This window comes from Schistocerca gregaria, chromosome 5, assembly GCF_023897955.1.
Source record: "Schistocerca gregaria isolate iqSchGreg1 chromosome 5, iqSchGreg1.2, whole genome shotgun sequence".
Lineage (NCBI taxonomy): Eukaryota > Metazoa > Arthropoda > Insecta > Orthoptera > Acrididae > Schistocerca > Schistocerca gregaria.
The window spans coordinates 311,847,117-311,865,457 of record NC_064924.1 but is presented as its reverse complement, the minus strand read 5'-3'; the positions used below and the strand labels follow the sequence as shown (position 1 = coordinate 311,865,457).

General features: G+C 40.3%; 1 protein-coding gene across 1 annotated transcript in view; it reads right to left on the bottom strand.

Annotated features, from left to right (window-relative positions):
- LOC126271988 (non-lysosomal glucosylceramidase) overlaps nt 1-18,341 on the bottom strand; it is a 243,901-nt gene that overhangs the window by 39,870 nt on the left and 185,690 nt on the right. The window contains exon 13 of the mRNA XM_049974464.1: nt 13,508-13,650. Within this exon, the coding sequence (XP_049830421.1) occupies nt 13,508-13,650 (143 nt within the window). The remainder of the gene's footprint in view (nt 1-13,507; nt 13,651-18,341) is intronic.

The window sequence follows — 18,341 nt, the reverse complement described above, 5'->3', positions numbered from 1 at the left end:
CTCCCTTCCCACTGCTTCCCTTTCATGTCCCTGGACTGCCATCTGGTGTCTGTACAAACTGTAAATAGCCTTTTGTTCCCTGTATTTTACCCCCAACACCTTCAGAACTTGGAAGGGAGTATTCCAATCAACATTGTCAAAAGCCTTCTCTAAGCCTACAAATTCTAGAAACGTAGGTTTACTTCTCCTTAATCTATCTTCTAAGATACGTTTTAGGGTCAGTATTGCCATACATGTTCTAACATTTCTACGGTATCCAAACTGGTCTTCCCCGAGGTCAGCTTCTACCAGTTTTTCCATTTGTCTGTAAAGAATTCATGTTAGTATTTTGCAGCCGTGACTTATTAAACTGAAAATTCAGTAATTTTCACATCTGTCAACACCTGCTTTCTTTGGGATTGGAATTATTATATTCTTCTTGAAGTCTGAGGGTATTTCATGTGCCTCATACATCTTGCTCACTATATGGTAGAGTTTTGTCAGGGCTGGCTCTGCCAAGGCTAACAGTTGTTCTAATGGAAATTTGTCTACTACCGGGACCATGTTTCAACTTAGGTCTTTTAGTGCTCTGTCAAACTCTTCACGCATTATCATATCTCCCATTTCATCTTCATCTACATCCTCTTCCATTTCAATAATATTGTCCTCAAACACATCGCCCTTGTATAGACCCTCTATATACTCTTTCCACCTTTCTGCTTTCCCTCCATTGCTTAGAACTGGGTTTCCATCTGAGCTCTTGATATTCATGCAAGTAGTTCTCTTTTCTCCAAATACTTCATTTTCCTGTGATATATGCCCCTACATCATTACATTTCTTCTCTAGCCATCCCTGCTTAGCCATTTTACACTTCCTGTCGATCTCATTTTTGAGACGTTTGTATTCCTTTTTGCCTGCTCCATTTACTGAATTTTTATATTTTTTCCTTTCATCAACTAAATTCAATATTTCTTCTGTTACCCAAGGATTTGTACTAGCCCTCGTCTTTTTACCTACTTGATCCTCTGCTGCTTTCACTACTTCATCTCTCAAAGCTACCCACTGTTCATCTACTGTATTTCTTTCCCCCATTCTTGTCAATTGTTAGTTAATGTTCTGCCTGAAACTCTCTACAACTTCTGGTTTTGTCAGTTTATCCAGGTCCCATCTCCTTAAATCCCCACCTTTTTGCAGTTTCTTCAGTTTTAATCTACAGTTCATAATCAACAGATTGTGGTCAGAGCCATCTGCCCCTGGAAATGTCTTCCAAGTTAAAACTTTGGTCCTAAATCTCTGTCTTACCATTATATAATCTAAATCTCTGTCTTACCACTATATAATCTATCTGAAACCTTCCAGTATCTCCAGGCCTCTTCCATATATACAACCTTCTTTCATGATTCTTGAACCAAGTGTTAGCTATGATTAAGTTATGCTCTGTGCAAAATTCTACCAGGTGGCTACCTCTTTCATTCCTTACCCCCATTCCATATTCACCTACTACGTTTTCTTCTCTTCCTTTTCCTACTATCGAATTCCAGTCATCCATGACTATTAAATTTTCATGTCCCGTCCCTAATAATTTCTGTTTGACTACGTGAAAAAAATATCGGACCAAACACTTTCAAATGTGTGTGAATTCCTAAAGGGACGAAACTGCTGAGATCATCAGTCCCTAGACTTAGACACTACTTAAACTAACTTGTGCCATGAAAAACACACACACACACACACACACACACACACACACACACACACACACACACACACACAAGCCTGAGGGAGGACTTGAACATGTGGCGGGAGAGGTCGCGCAATTCGTGACACGGCGCCTCTATCCATGCGACCACTCCACGCTACGGAACTTCCATATCAACTGCCTGCACATTTCTGATGATAATAATAAATATTGTGTACTGACACCTAAGAAACAGATTTGCTCAACTCCCACTTTTACATTCCTATAACCTGCAGGTCTGGAGCAGTCATGTCAGAACCAGTGAAGAAGTCATTCAAAGCCAGAGTGTTAAGTAAAGCTGCAAAAAGGAGAAAAAGGGTGGGTGGGGTACTGTTTACACAGAAGCTGTGTGTTTGAGGATCAAAAGAATAATGAGATTATCTAATGTAAAAAAGGAAGAACAATACACAAAGCAGAAAAGTTACACAGGAAATGTTTAGTCCAAATTTGTACAGGAGAATATACAATGTAGAAACATCAGTGTCTTTGTTGCAACTAGGATCTTAAACAGCGATTAAGTGAGCTCGTGTTATCTAATGGGGGGTCAAAGTTTAACAGCGTAAAACACTACCACAGTCCTGATTCGTAACCGGGCTACAGTCACCATCAGTAGCTGTGTATGGAGATCATCAACACTGCAGCCTTCGCTGTTGGGCCACTTTTGCATTGACCTCCTCCTGAGTGATGATATCCAAACCTAGCCATGTTACAGACGTTTCACAGCAACCAAGCAACATGGTTTCTCCTGCAATGGTCACTTCCCAGGACCATCCCATCATTGTCAAAAAGCTGCGCAACCGAATGATATCCACTCTTTATCACCCAGTGCCATAATTATGACACAGCAGCCATTGCCACTGGGATATGAACCACTGAATGCCTGGGCTCACAGCAGATAACAACACTGCCGCCCCCCCCCCCCTCGACGCCCCCCCCCCCCTCGAATGTCTGAAACACACATTGAGGGGTCTAGTCAGCTCTGGTCAGTAATCAGAATCTAGTTAATGCCTGGGACAGTCCTGCATATCCCTTGGTACCATTTGTCGCTAAACCACCCTATCGTCTTAATGTAGACAGCATCACTCGCTGCAATGCAGAGGTTCCAGAACGCTGTACATTGCCCTCCTCAAAGAACACTTGCATCGGCCTGTATGTGCTAGCATGTTCAGGTCTATGGGACATCACCTGCCACCTGCTTCCTGCAGACACACTGCTCTACATTTCTTGTTTGTATATGTATGGATGGATTTGTGTGTGTGTGTGGGAGAGTATATACCTACCCTTTTTTCCCCCCTAAGGTAAGTCTTTCCGCTCCCGGGATTGGAATGACTCCTTACCCTCTCCCTTAAAACCCACATCCTTTCATCTTTCCTTCTCCTTCCCTCTTTCCTGACGAAGCAACCGCCGGTTGCGAAAGCTCGAAATTTTGTGTGTGTGATTGTGTGTTATTTTATTGTGCCTGTCTTCCGGCACTTTCCCACTTGGTAAGTCTTGGAATCTTTGTTTTTAATATATTTCTTTATGATTATTAATAAAGGATTTCAGCAACAACTGGGCTATCTATATTGTTTGCAACTCCACCCAACTCCAGGAGGGAGTTGCTTGCCTGCATCTTCCTAAGGATAGCATAATGCCTAAGAGCCACATTTGGAGAAGAAATGTTCATGGGTCGTCACACTGAATGTAATACCAAAAATCAGCACAATATATAGATACACCTAAGTGTGCTTTTTCCTTCCCCACTCTTTGATCTAGATGTGGGTGTTATCTGTAAGACAATCTTTGTTTTTGAATAAATATGACAAATAATCACAGCAATATTTAAATCAGTCACTTGTGAAATATAAAAATAGAGCACAGGTTGGTTTATCAGTAAAACAGTGTTGAGAACTGGGTAATGTCTTTGAAATGAAAGAAATGGGGAGAAATCTTTGTGGTACAAATTTCTGATGACGAACAGTGCTGGACTTCTAGCTGCTAGATGTTTATCACTGTCCATGAGCTTAGAAGAGACAATACAGACTTGATGAGAAGAAAGTACATCTGCTGCAGCTTTCTGGCACTCCTCTTCCAGCTACAAGGTGATTACATTTCCTGGGCAGATGCCAGGAACTGAAAAAGTGACTCAGATGGCACAGTGTAGCATTCAGTCAAAGGAAGGCCCTGTTGTCAGTTGGAGCATGTCTGTAGCATGCACCGGCTGCCTTAACTGGATATATCATCATAAATATTAAAACATTCATCTGTTGCAAACTCTGTTTGCTCACTAAGGAGATGGTCCGGTCCCTTCTGTCTACTAATATAAATCTCCATCTATTCTAAACTGTCTAGACATTTACTTTTTACAAATTTATGTAAAATTTTGTAGTTGCTCATTAATGTTACCAACATTATGTTCCTCCTCTTGCATATGGAAGCCCAAGGCTCCATCCTACATAAGCAATACAAGCAACTCACAGCACGTGGCAGCTTCAGATGACAGAAAACACCTACAGGTATAGTTATGGACGTGTCCTAGGTGAGCGACATCCATGGCACTGCCTATCTTCTGCTACAACTTGTGATGTTTGAATTCAAACATATTTGAATCTTGTCACTGCAGCACAGGCAACAGCGAGAGTGACAACTACAAGTCTTCTTGTCAAAACTCTGGAGCTGACATGGCAGCTGCTATGAAATACTTACCTGATTTTAAGAAATTTATTCAGTGAAAAAATTTGATTCTCCCACATCTTATAGCTTGATATCTTCACTCTATGAAACACTGAACTTATTTTCATTATTTGTAATAGCTACTGTGCTGCTACAGACTAAGTAACTGACTGTATAGACTTTTGAGCACACTTCATTTTAGGCCATACATTATCGCTATCAAATATAGCTAACATACTGGAATTGTGTTTAAGGTTGAGAGCGGAATGATATCTCTTTTCATTCGAGATATTGTTTGTTATATATCTGCAGACAAGTTGCTCACATAGCTCCCAAATCTCGTCAAATTTCATAATGGTTCAAGATATCAAAATAAGGTTTTTGGAAATGACAGCAAGCGAAATGGATGAATTTTGTCATATGATTAACACTCGAAATGTTTTGGACAACTGCTTGAACAGAGCAGACTCCCTATAAATTACACAGTGAGTATTTGTCTGAATTTTCATAGCCAAATAAAGTGTGAGAAGTGGGCAAATGAGACATGAAAATAGGTAGTGTGAGGTCTAATATCGCAACAAAATCTTTAATTGCCCATTTAAGGAAAAATTCAAATATTTCATGAATGAAGTTCATTTCTTCAAGGCCTAGCTACCTTGCACATAAAAATATAATTGGTGTGATATTTAACTGTCAAAGAGGCTTCCTTTGAATTAACAACAAAACTTAGGAAATTTTTGTAAACACTAGGAAGGCAAATGAGGTGTCAATAAGATCACGCTTTCTGAATGAAACTTGCACAGGCTATTTAGATTAACTCAAATGCTTGGCCTTAACATTGATTGTTGATGAATTACATTTCCAACAATCAAATATCAGTAATATTTCATGGTTGTTCACTGCGTTTTGTTCAGAATTTAATGTGTGTGATGCTCTGGGATAGGTGTTTATATGCTTAGAAATCAAGAACTTTGACGAGACCTTAAAATTATGCTTTGAGGTGCAGTGTAAGCAGTATAGATAAAACTCAGTATGCAGCATTGATAACAGGCTCTAACCAAGACAGTTAAAATATAGGAAGTAATAAGGATCAAACTCGGGACCCAACAACTGTCCTGTTCACTTGCCTATGACGCTACCATTATGCCTATGCCACGGACAAGTAGGAAACATTCATCTTTAATTTACTGATGAGGTAGTCAAACGTCTCTATGCTCATCCACATACAAGGTACATCCAGAAATTAAGTTTCCCAATGTTGTTTCCTTTAATGTAGGCATATTTAGCCATGAAAATTGCACATGCACAACAGATCTACGACATGAGAATCAAATGTCAGCTGGACAGGTCCTGCCTAGCATCAGTAATGCGGCAGCAGTGCCCTAAAATGGCGTCGCTTATTCTTTCTCCCATCAGCTGTGAGGTTCTGTCAGTGACAAGGCTCCTTAATGCACAAAACAAAGCGCCCATTGAAATTCATCGTCAGCTCTGTCAGGTTTATGAACAGAACATCATGAGCAAACAGATGGTGAATTGCTGGTGTAGGCTTTTTTCCAAAGGTCATAATAAAGTCAATGATGAAGAGCACAGTGGGTGACAATCTATTTTCACTGATCAAATGGCTGAGCTGGTGTGGCAGCGCATCCTGGAGAACCGTCGCTTCACTATTACGAAACTCAGCAGTCATTTTTGCAGATATTGTGTTCCTTGTTGCATAAAACCGACACTAAGCACCTGCTGCTTGAGAAATTGTGTGCCAGTGGGGTGCCAAAAAACCTGACACCCAAGCAACAAACGAAACACTTTAGAACAGCACTGACATTTCTGGAGTGTTGCTATGACGATGGCGATAAATTCATCGACAGGATCGTCACATGCTACAAAATGTGGATTTCTTACTTGATCCTGGACCCCAAGCAGCAGTCAATGCATTGGCATCACAGTGGATCTCCAATCAAGATGAAATTCAAACAGACTCAGTTGGTGCAGAAAGTGATGTGCAACTGTGTTCTGGGACAGGAAAGGCATTCTGCTCATTGGCTTCTTGCCCAGATGTGAAACAGCAAACACTGACTGCTACTGTGAAACAATGGAAAAACTGTGATGTGCCATTCCGAACAAGAGGTGTGGAATGCTTACTGCAGGTGTTATGCTGCTCTATGACAATGCTTGTCCTGATATGATTCGGCACACAGCAACTATTTTGCAGAAGTTTCTGATGGGAGCTGTTTGATCATTCAGCATAGTGTCCTGATCTTGTTTCCAGTGATTTACGTCTTTTCTTGCACCTCAATAAATTCCTGTCCTCCAGCCAGTGTTTTGACAACAATGAAGAGCTGCCATTCACAGGCAGCAGACTTCTACGACACAGGAATTCAAAAGTTGATCTCATAGTATGACAAGTATCTCAATTCTTTTGGTGGCTATGTCAAAAAATAGCTCAAACATTGCTACACCTGTTGCCAATAAAGTTTTTCATGCAAGTAGTTTGTCCTTTTTTAAAAAAAAAAAATAGGAAAATTTACTTTCCAAATGCAGCTTATATATTCAAATTATTTGTCTTGTGATCTTTGTAGTTGTTGATATCCTCCATTAAGATTCCTCCCTTAATAAATTTCATGAACGGTGCTCCTTTATGGTCTAATTTTCTTAAGAAAAGTTGATTTTGTTGCCTTACTCTTGACCTATAATATTCAACAGTTTAGGGGTGCTAAGAAGCCATCTTGTAGTGGGAGATTGTTGCTTGCATACAGGAGATCCGAGCATATCACCTGATGCTGCCACTTGCTGCAGGAGTGTCACATAACCAGATGTCATTCGCTGTTGGTCGCTTCTGGCAGTTACATAGGACGTGGCCTAATATTGTGTGTTTGCTGGCAAAAGGGTGCTTTTCAAATCTCATATCAAAGGACCCGCCTGTTTGATTGACACAGCTTTTTTCACAGTTTTTAGAAGGAACTGGATACGCTCTTCAATGAACAAAATGAGGTTTTAACAGATACATATTTTAAAGTTTATGATGATCTATTTAGCCGAGGTAGTTGCAGCATCCTAAATGCATACTCCAACTGATGACGGGGTCTTGCTGCAACTGAGTGCCGCACTGAACTGACCAGGTCGCTCCTTGACAGCCTAGCATCTACCCAGCAAATGTCAAAGCCTTGCAGCCAGAAGTGGAGTGCCAGTGAGCTGCAACAGAAACTGCCCTTGTCATCCAGTCTGTGTTCTCTCTCCCAAGCTTATGGGAAGTGGCATAAGCATCTAGCAGTCAGAAGTGCAGCGACATCAGTCATGGGAAATTTGTATTGTAAATATTGCTCCTTTGTTTCTTTTATTGTATAGACCTTACACTATTTTAAATATGGTTTTACTGATTCACACGTGTGTTCATGGGATTCTTTGATGACACTGATCATTATTTAATCTGCAGTGAAATTGGGATTGTAAGACCGAAAGTGCAGGAGGTCAGATCCATATGTAGGAGGATAAGATTGGAGAAACTTCAAGATAAGGAAATCAAGCACAAGTACATGACAGCGATCTCAGAAAGGTACCAGTTAGTTGAATGTAGTCAATTACAGTAATTGGAAAAGGAATGGACAAGGTACAGGGACACAGTACTAGAAGGGGCTAGAATGTCTTGGAACAGTAGCGTGTAAAAGTAGGATGAAGCAAACAGCATGGTGGAATGACACAGTCAAGGAAGCCTGTAAAAGGAAAAAGAAGGCATATCAAAAATGGCTACGTACTAGAACTCAGGTAGGGATAGGAATGATGATGGAAATAGGATCACATTTGAGGAAGTGGAGAAAATGGTCAATAGATTGCAGTGCAATAAAGCAGCTGGGGAGGATGAAATTAAGTCAGAACTCATCAAATACAGTGGAATGGCAGGTCTTAAATGGCTACACAGGACAACTGAAATTGCCTGGGAGTCGGGACAGGTTCCATCAGACTGGACAAAAGCAGTAATCACACCAATCTTTAAACATGGAAACAGAAAAGATTGTAACAACTACAGAGGTATTTCTTTAAACAGCGTTGTGGGTAAAATCTTCTCAGGTATTGTTGAAAGGAAAGTGCGAGTTTTAGTTGAGGACCAATTGGATGAAAATCAGTGGGGGTTTAGAACTCTTAGAGGTTGTCAGGACCAGATCTTTAGCTGACAGCAAATAATGGAGAAGTTTTACGAGTGGAACAGGGAATTGTATCTATGTTTTATAGATCTGGAAAAGGCATATGACCGGGTTCCTAGGAGGAAGTTATTGTTTGTTCTACGAGATTATGGAATAGGAGGCAAACTTTTGCAAGCAATTAAAGGTCTTTACATGGATAGTCAGGCAGCAGTCAGAGTTGACGGTAAATTGAGTTCATGGTTCAGGCTGCAACCTGTCTCCACTATTGTTCATATTATTTATCGATCATATGTTGAAAACAATAGACTGGCTGGGTTAGATTAAGATATGTGAACACAAAATAAGCAGTCTTGCATATGCGGGTGACTTAGTTATGATGGCAGATTCGATTGAAAGTTTGCAAAGTAATATTTCAGAGCTAGATCAGAAAAGTAAGGGCTATGGTACGAAGATTAGCACTTCCAAAACGAAAGTAATGTCAGTGGGAAAGAGATACAAACGGATTGAGTGCCAAATAGGAGGAACAAAGTTAGAACAGGTGGACGGTTTCAAGTACTTAGGATGCATATTCTCACAGGATGGCAACATAGTGAAAGAACTGGAAGCAAGGTGTAGCAAAGCCAATGCAGTGAGCGCTCAGCTACGATCTACTCTCTTATGCAAGAAGGAAGTCAGTACCAAGACTAAGTTGTCTGTGCACCGTTCAATCTTTCGACCAACTTTGTTGTATGTGAGCGAAAGCTGGGTGGATTCAGGTTACCTTATCAACAAGGTTGAGGTTACGGATATGAAAGTAGCTAGGATGATTGCAGGTACTAGTAGATGGGAACAATGGCAGGAGGGTGTCCACAACGAGGAAATCAAAAAGAAAAACTGGGAATGAACTCTATAGATGTAGCAGTCAGGGCGAACAGGCTTAGATGGTGGGGTCATGTTACACGCATGGGAGAAGCAAGGTTACCCAAGAGACTCATGGGTTCAGCAGTAGAGGGTAGGAGGAGTTGGGGCAGACCAAGGAGAAGGTACCTGGATTCGGTTAAGAATGATTTTGAAGTAATAGGTTTAACATCAGAAGAGGCACCAATGTTAGCACTGAATATGGGAACATGGAGGAATTTTATAAGGGGGCTATGCTCCAGACTGAACGGTGAAAGGCATAATCAGTCTTAAATGATGATGATGATGATGATGATTTTACTGATTTAATGACCTGTTCTCTAATTCTATGTATTACAAATAACTGACTGAAATGTTATTTTTGTATCTGTTATATTTTATGACTTTCAAAAGTAAAGATTATCTTACAGAGGAAGTGCACACGTAACGCAAAGAACAGGGAAAGTAAAGTACACTTAATAGTACTTATATAATCCCCTTATTTTTCATTTTACATTCAGTTTGACAACATATGAACATTTGTTCACCAAATGCCACTCTTTGGTATGGTCCAAATGTATTTTAATAGCACTTTACTTACGTAACAAGGAAATCTAATAAAAAAATTACAGTAGAGTTCCATTAATCCATACTAATTGAGATCGGACCTTGTTTGGATTACCGATTTGTTCAGATTAGCTGAAATTACGGTGACAAGTTTCTAGAATGAAGTATACCAAGCAGGTAAGTACAGTAGGTACACCATGGTAACAAATGGGAACAATGGCTCACTCTCACTCCCTGCCCTTGTTGAGATCTTTGTAGTGTCTAGGTCAGTGCACTACCAGCTGGCTCACAAAGCACTTGGTTATGTTAGTTACTGATCACTGGCATGCGTAACAGTTTTATTTTATTCGTTCAGGTGTAGTGGTGTACGTATTTTTGTCATGAGTAAACGGAAACATACAACTAACTCTCAAAGAAAAACTGAATGCTTTGAAGTGGATTGACACTGGTGAGAATGTATCTAAACTGGCAGTGGAACTGGGTGTTGGTAAAGCAACCATTTGTGATTGGAAGAAGAACCAAATGAAGCTTGAACAGTCCTCTGCAACATCATCTGGAAAAACACTTTAAATTCGGCAGGCTTTGAAACAGTCCCAGGACGATAAAGTGGATGAAGCTCTTTTCCTTTAGTTTACACAGGAAAGAGAAAGGGGAACTCCTTTGAGTGGAGCACTGGTTCAGGAGAAGGCTGTTTACATGAACAAATTAATGAATGGTGGTGAATCTTTTAGTGCGAGTACGGGTTGGTTGGATAGATTCAAAAAACATCGTGGAATCCGTCAGCTAACAATTATTGGAGAGAAGCCGTCTTCTGAGCATGATGCAGTGAAGGAATACTTGGAGACTTTGAAAAAATGATACGACAGGGAAAGTATTCTCCCAAACAAATTTATAATGATGACGAGACTGACCTTAATATTAGGGATTTCCAACAAAAAGCCTAGCATCAAAAGCAGAAGACCATGCTCCTGGTTTTAAAATGTGCAAAGATCATGTGACTTTATTAGCATGCAGCAACACTGCTGGATATCACAAGCTGCCTTTAATGCTGATCGGCAAATCTTCTAGGTCCAGAGCTTTTAAAATTGCAACATGAAGTCCATGCCCATATATTATCGCAACCAGAAAAAAGCACAGATGGATGGTAAGCTGTTCTAAGAGTGGTTCCATGGCCAGTTTGTTCCCTCCGTTCGATGGTTTTCTAAGGAAAATCATTTGTTTCCCCTTGCAATCCTTTTGATTAATAACGTGTCATCTCACCCCAACATGGAGGAATTATGCAATGGAGAATTGTGGCAAAGTTTTTGCCGCTGAATGTTACAAAACTTCTACAGCCGATGGACCAGGGCGTACTGCAAACATTACAACTGATTTACAGAAAACAATTTTTAAGAGTGCTGATCCAAGATGATAGCATTCCTTTAGTGGACAAAATAAAAAAAAAGACCAAGGTGGATGTTTATTGGGCCACTGAGGCATGGCAGAATATTTCAGAAAATACTCTGAAAAAATTATGGAGAAAACTGTGGACATCTCTTGAATTTTAGGACAACCTAGCTGAAAATGGGGTAGATCACGTAACTAATGAGGAAGTATTGAATAGGATTGGGGAGAAGAGAAGTTTGTGGCACAACTTGATCAGAAGAAGGGATCGGTTGGTAGGACATGTTCTGAGGCATCAAGGGATCACCAATTTTGTATTGGAGGGCAGCGTGGAGGGTAAAAATCGTAGAGGGAGACCAAGAGATGACTACACTAAGCAGATTCAGAAGGATGTAGGTTGCAGTAGGTACTGGGAGATGAAGAAGCTTGCACAGGATAGAGTAGCATGGAGAGCTGCATCAAACCAGTCTCAGGACTGCAGACCACCACAACAACAACAGTTGAAAATGAAGAGGAAAATCTACTACAAATGATACAGACAATCCCTGGATGCGAAGAAACTAGTGAAGGAGACGTGGATGAGTGGATGGCAATGGATGAGGCATGTGTGGAGAACTGTACTGACACTGATTTAGTTGCTGCTGTGACTTAAGACCAGGAAGAAGTGGACTGCTGTGACGGAAGTGACAATGAGCCTGAAAGTGACAAAGGAGAGCTGGTGCCACACAGTGATGCAGCAGAAGCCCTGGACCTCATGCTACTTTATTTGGAGCTACATCTGCTGATTTGATGTTTATGAGATGATGGCGTAACTATGTGTCATAACAGACTGCCTTCATTACACCAAAAAATAATGAGCTTTTGTCATCTAAAAAGTAGGGATAAAATACCCACTGTATTTTAGAAAGTTTGACAGCTTTTCATTAATTGTTATGCATTGTTTACATCTAATGTTTTCTTGCCAATTTTTCTAATACATGTTTACTGTACTGTGTAAATTAAAATAGTGTGTATGCACAGCAGGTTACTGCACAGTTTTCCATACTTAGACTAACATTTTTCATGTTCGGATTACTGGGGTTTGGATTAGTAGGATTCTGCTGTACTTGCTTTAAGGTATTAATATAATAAGCTTTATATTTTTATAGCATCTGGAGATGGCCACTATGTTAAAAATCAGTATGACTGTGTCATCAAAAAAGAAAGTGTCAAAAAAATGAACCAAACTTCAAAAGAGTAAAGTGTAACCTCTGTGCCCACATGACAGACATTGATTGTTCCTCTGTGAGCCACAATCTGTGGTGAAGTTGCACCCTATGCCCCTCAATATGCAACCAGAAAAGCCTCTTCAACATATATAATGAGGCCTCCAGACACACACACTAAGTGCATATGATTATCCTTCATGCCTATTGCTGTCATTTTCACAAGATGCGCCATGTGTTCATTGCACCTTCAAATTGCCAATAATTAACTGAACCTTTTGCACTTGCCTCTCTGTGACATGGACACAGCACAGCACATTTTTCAACAGGTATTGTGTTACAATGGTTCAGTTTCAGTTAAGAGACAAAACCCCAGACTTGTTGGTAAGCGGTACAGGTGCAATACCCTGAGTTCTCTCTGGTCCCTCACTACTCTGTACCCAGATGCATACACCTACCACTTAATTGCCACATCGACTCAATCTGACAAGTAGTACTAGCCTGTGTATTACCTGACAGGAAGGCAGTGTCCACTGGAGAAGATGGCATTCAAAGTACCTCTGATATCTTTAGTATGCAGCTCTTCGAAGTTCACTGAACACATTCAGAGTAACTTTAAATAACATGGCAACAGTGAGAGTGAGTCACAGCAGCTTACAAACAGCATTTACTTAACCACGCACTCACAAACAGCATTCACAGTGGGTCTGCATTGTGGTTAGAGCAATGCTTTTCTGAACAGTAAATGAAAAACTCTACGGTAACATAGCACACCGTCTTTTCATTTCAGGGTCTGTCACACTGCAAAGTTTGCGAGTTCCATTTAAAAACTGAAGCTTCTATGCCCAAGAAAGTGGTCTGTGTAACATTTCTACTCCTCCTCTTCCTCCACCTAACTGTCAGCATATTTCAAGACAAATTACTCAGTTTACATATAATAAAACCCAAACAATAATTATGAAAGAAATACCATTCCACAGCTTCGAATTAAATGCCTCCTTTGCCCGAGCCAGGGTCTCAGAATAATGGATACTTTCTTCAGGGTGGTTCAGTATCTCTGCCATCCTACTGCTGCAATACAAAGCTGCTATCCACAGGCTCCCACAGTATGCACTGTAACAAATGGAATTTTTAATAAACTTAGATCACAAAAAGTTAGAATTAGACAAAGAAACTTATTGACATTATAAATCAGCAATTGTACATTCTATGGGAGTGGAAGGTGTAGGGGAGGGGATAGGGAGGAGAGAGGGGGTACGGGAAGGGAGAGAGAAAGACAGGGGGAGGTTGGCTGAAGGCATACAGCACACTGCTTTTGAAAGACAAACTTTATAACATTTAATCACCTCCCGCTACATTAAAATGTGTTTTAACTTAAAGCACCAATTCTCTGAACAGACCAGTCTTTAGGAAAAACCTCTTAAGAGAAACAAAAACTCAACAAAGCCAATCTTAATTCTGCCTATTGTTGTCAATGTTGCTGCTGAGACTTTTAATTTCGTAAAAAAATAAAATCAATATCTTCCAGTCACAAACTGTGATTTTTATTTCAATAAACAATGCATTTCGAATCCTGGGGGGCTCATCTTTAGATACCCGAACAGTCTATGTCATTTTTAAAAGCATATTACTACCGGTACTGTTAAAGAGTACATGTGTTTATTAAAAGGCATTTTAAAATGGTTCCAACTGTTACATTCTTCCTTCTTAAGTTTTGTAAGAAGCTTCTCTCTCTCTCTCTCTCTCTCTCTCTCTCTCCTTTCTCATACGCCAATTCAATCAGTGGATATTTGGCCTATTTGATACATTCCCCGTGTGAAAATGGACCATTTACCAATTGCAGAAAAGGTAGATATCATGTTGATGTACGGCTATTGTGATCAAAATGCCCAATGGGCATGTACTATGTATGCTGCTCGGTATCCTGGACGACAACATCCAAGTGTCTGGACGTTCACTGGATAGTTATGTTAGTTAAGGAAACAGGAAGTGTTCAGCCACATGTGAAACATCAACCATGACCTGCAACAAATGATGTTGCCCAAGTAGGTGTTTCAGCTGCTGTCGCGGCTAAATCGCACATCAGTAGCAGACAAATTGCGCGGGAATCAGGAATCTCAAAAACGTCGGTGTGGAGAATGCTACATAAACATCGATTACACCCATACAATATTTCTATGCACCAGGAATTGCATGGCAACAACTTTGAACATTGTGTACTGGGCAAAAGACAAATTACGAGATGATGACAGATTTTTTGCACATGTTCTATCTAGGGACGAAGCGTCATTCACCAACAACGTAAAGTGGCCTAATATGCACTATTGGGCAACGGAAAATCCACGATGGCTCTGACAAGTGGAACATCAGCGACCTTGGTGGGTTAATGTATGGTGTGACATTATGGGAGGAAGGATAATTGGCCCCCATTTTATCAATGGCAATCTAAATGGTGCAATGTATGCTGATTTCCTACATAATGTTCTACCGATGTTACTACAAGATGTTTCACGGCATGACAGAATGGCGATGTGCTTCCAACATGATGGATGTCTGGCACATAGCTCGCATGCAGTTTAAGCGGTACTGAATAGCATATTTCATGACAAATGGATTGGTCGTTGAAGCACCATACCATGGCCCGCATGTTCACCGGATCTGACATCCCCGGTTTTCTTTCTGTGGGGAAAGTTGAAGGATATTTGCTATCGTGACCCACCACTAATGCCTGACAACATGCATCAGTGCATTGTCAATGCATGTGCAAACATTACGGAAGGCAAACTACTCGCTGTTGGGAGGAATGTTGTTACAAGTATTGCCAAATGCACTGAGGTTGACGGACATGGTTTTGAGCATTTATTGCATTAATGTAGTATTTACAGGTAATCATGCTGTAGCAGCATGCGTTCTCAGAAATGATAAGCTCACAAAGGTACATGTATCACATTGGATCAACTGAAATAAAAGTTCAAACGTACCAACGTTTTGTATTTTAATTTAAAAAACCTACCTGTTACCAACTGTTAGTCTAAAATTGTGAGCCATATGTTTGTGGCCATTACAGCGCCATCTATCACAAAGCAAAAAAAGTGGTCCAAGCAAAACATTCATATTTCTTTACGTACTACACGAACATGTAATAAAAAATGGGGGTTCCTCTTTAAAAAAAACGCAGTTGATATCCGTTTGACCTCCCCTCAAGAACCAAGGACCTTGCCGTTGGTGGGGAGGCTTGCGTGCCTAAGCGATACAGATAGCCGTACCGTAGGTGCAACCACAATGGAGGGGTATCTGTTCAAAGGCCAGACAAACGTGTGGTTCCTGAAAAGGGGCACCAGCCTTTTCAGTAGTTGCAGGGGCAACAATATGTATGATTGACTGATCTGGCCTTGTAACACTAACCAAAACAGCCTTGCTGTTGTGGTACTGCAAACGGCTGAAAGCAAGGGGAAACTACAGTCATAATTTTTCCCGAGGGCATGCAGCTTTACTGTATGGTTTAATGATGATGGCGTCCTCTTGGGTAAAATATTCCGGAGGTAAAATAGTCCCCCATTCGGATCTCCGGGCGGGGACTACTCAGGAGGACGTCATTATCAGGAGAAAGAAAACTGGCGTTCTACGGATCGGAGTGTGGAATGTCAGATACCTTAATTGGGCAGGTAGGATAGAAAATTTAAAAAGGGAAATGGACAGGTTAAAGTTAGATATAGTAGGAGTCAGTGAAGTTCGCTGGCAGGAGGAACAAGACTTTTGGTCAGGCAAATACAGTGTTATAAATACAAAATCAAAAAGGGGTAATGCAGGAGTCAGTTTTATAATGAATAAAAAAATAGGAGTGTGGGTAAGCTACTACAAACAGCATAGTGAACGCATTATTGGGGCCAAGATAGACACGAAGCCCACATCTACTACAGTAGGAAAAGTTTATATGCCAACTAGCTCTGCAGATGATGAAGAAATAGATGAAATGTATGATGAGATAAAAGAAATTATTCAGGTAGTGGAAGGGAGACGAAAATTTAATAGTCATGGGTGACTGGAATTCAAGAATAGGAAAAGGGAGAGAAGGAAACATAGTAGGTGAATATGGATTGGGGGTAAGAAATGAAAGAGGAAGCTGCCCGGTAGAATTTTACACAGAGCACAACTTATTCATAGGTAACACTTGGTTCAAGAATCATAAAAGAAGGTTGTATACATGGAAGAACCCTGGAGATACTGACAGGTTTCAGATGGATTATATAATGGTAAGACACATTTAGAACCAGATTTTAAATTGTAAGACATTTCCAGAGGCTGATTGGACTTTGACCACAATCTATAGGTTATGACATGTAGATTAAAACTGAAGAAACTGCAAAACGGTGGGAATTTAAGGAGATGGGACCTAGATAAACTGACTAAACCAGACGTCGTACAGAGTTTCAGGGAGAGCATAAGGGAACAATTGACACGAATGGGGGAAAGAAATACAGTAGAAGAAGAATGGGTAGCTTTGAGAGATGAAGTAGTGAAGGCAGCAGACGATCAAATAGGTAAAAAGACGAGGGCTAGTACAAATCCTTGGGTAACAGAAGAAATATTGAATTTAATTGATGAAAGGAGAAAATATAAAAATGCAGACAAAAAGGAATAAAAACGTCTCAAAAATGAGATCGACAGAAAGTGCAAAATGGCTAAACACGGATGGCTAGAGGACAAATGTAAGGATGTAGAGGCTTATCTCACTAGGAGTAAGATAGATACTGCCTACAGGAAAATTAAAGAGACCTTTGGAGATAAGAGAGCCACTTGTATGAACATCAAGAGCTCAGATGGAAACCCAGTTCTAAGCAAAGAAGGGAAAGCATAAAGATGGAAGGAGTATATAGAGGGTTTATACAAGGGTGATTTACTTGAGGACAATATTATGGAAATTGAAGAGGATGTAGATGAAGATGAAATGGGAGATACGATACTGCGTGAAGAGTCTGACAGAGCACTGAAAGACCTGAGTCGAAACAAGGCCCTGGGAGTAGACAACATTCCATTAGAACTACTGACAGCCTTGGGAGAGCCAGTCCTGACCAAACTCTACCATCTGGTGAGCAAGATGTATGAGATAGGCGAAATACCCTCAGACTTCAAGAAGTATATAATAATTTCAATACCAAAGAAGAAAGCAGGTGCTAACAGATGTGAAAATTACTGGATTTTCAGTTTAATAAGTCACGGCTGCAAAATACTAACACAAATTCTTTACAGACAAATGGAAAAACTGGTAGAAGCCGACCTCGGGGAAGATCAGTTTGGATTCCGTGGAAATGTTGGAACATGTAAGGCAATACTGACCCTACAACTTATCTTAGAAGTTAGATTAAGGAAGGGCAAACCTACGTTTCTAGCATTTGTAGACTTAGAGAAAGCTTTTGACAATGTTGACTCGAATACTCTCTTTCAAATTATGAAGGTGGCAGGGGTAAAATACAGGGAGCGAAAGGCTATTTACAATTTGTACAGAAACCAGATGGCAGTAATAAGAGTCGAGGGACATGAAAGAGAAGCAGTGGTTGGGAAGGGAGTGAGACATGGTTGTAGTCTGTCCCCGATGTTATTCAATTTGTATATTGAGCAATCATTGAAGGACACAAAAGAAAAATTTGGAGTAGGTATTAAAATGCATGGAGAAGAAATAAAAAGTTTGAGGTTCGCTGATGACAGTGTAATTCTATCAGAGACAGCAAAGCACTTAGAAGAGCAGTTGAACAGAATGGATAGTGTCTTGAAGGAGGATATAAAATGAACATCAACAAAAGCAA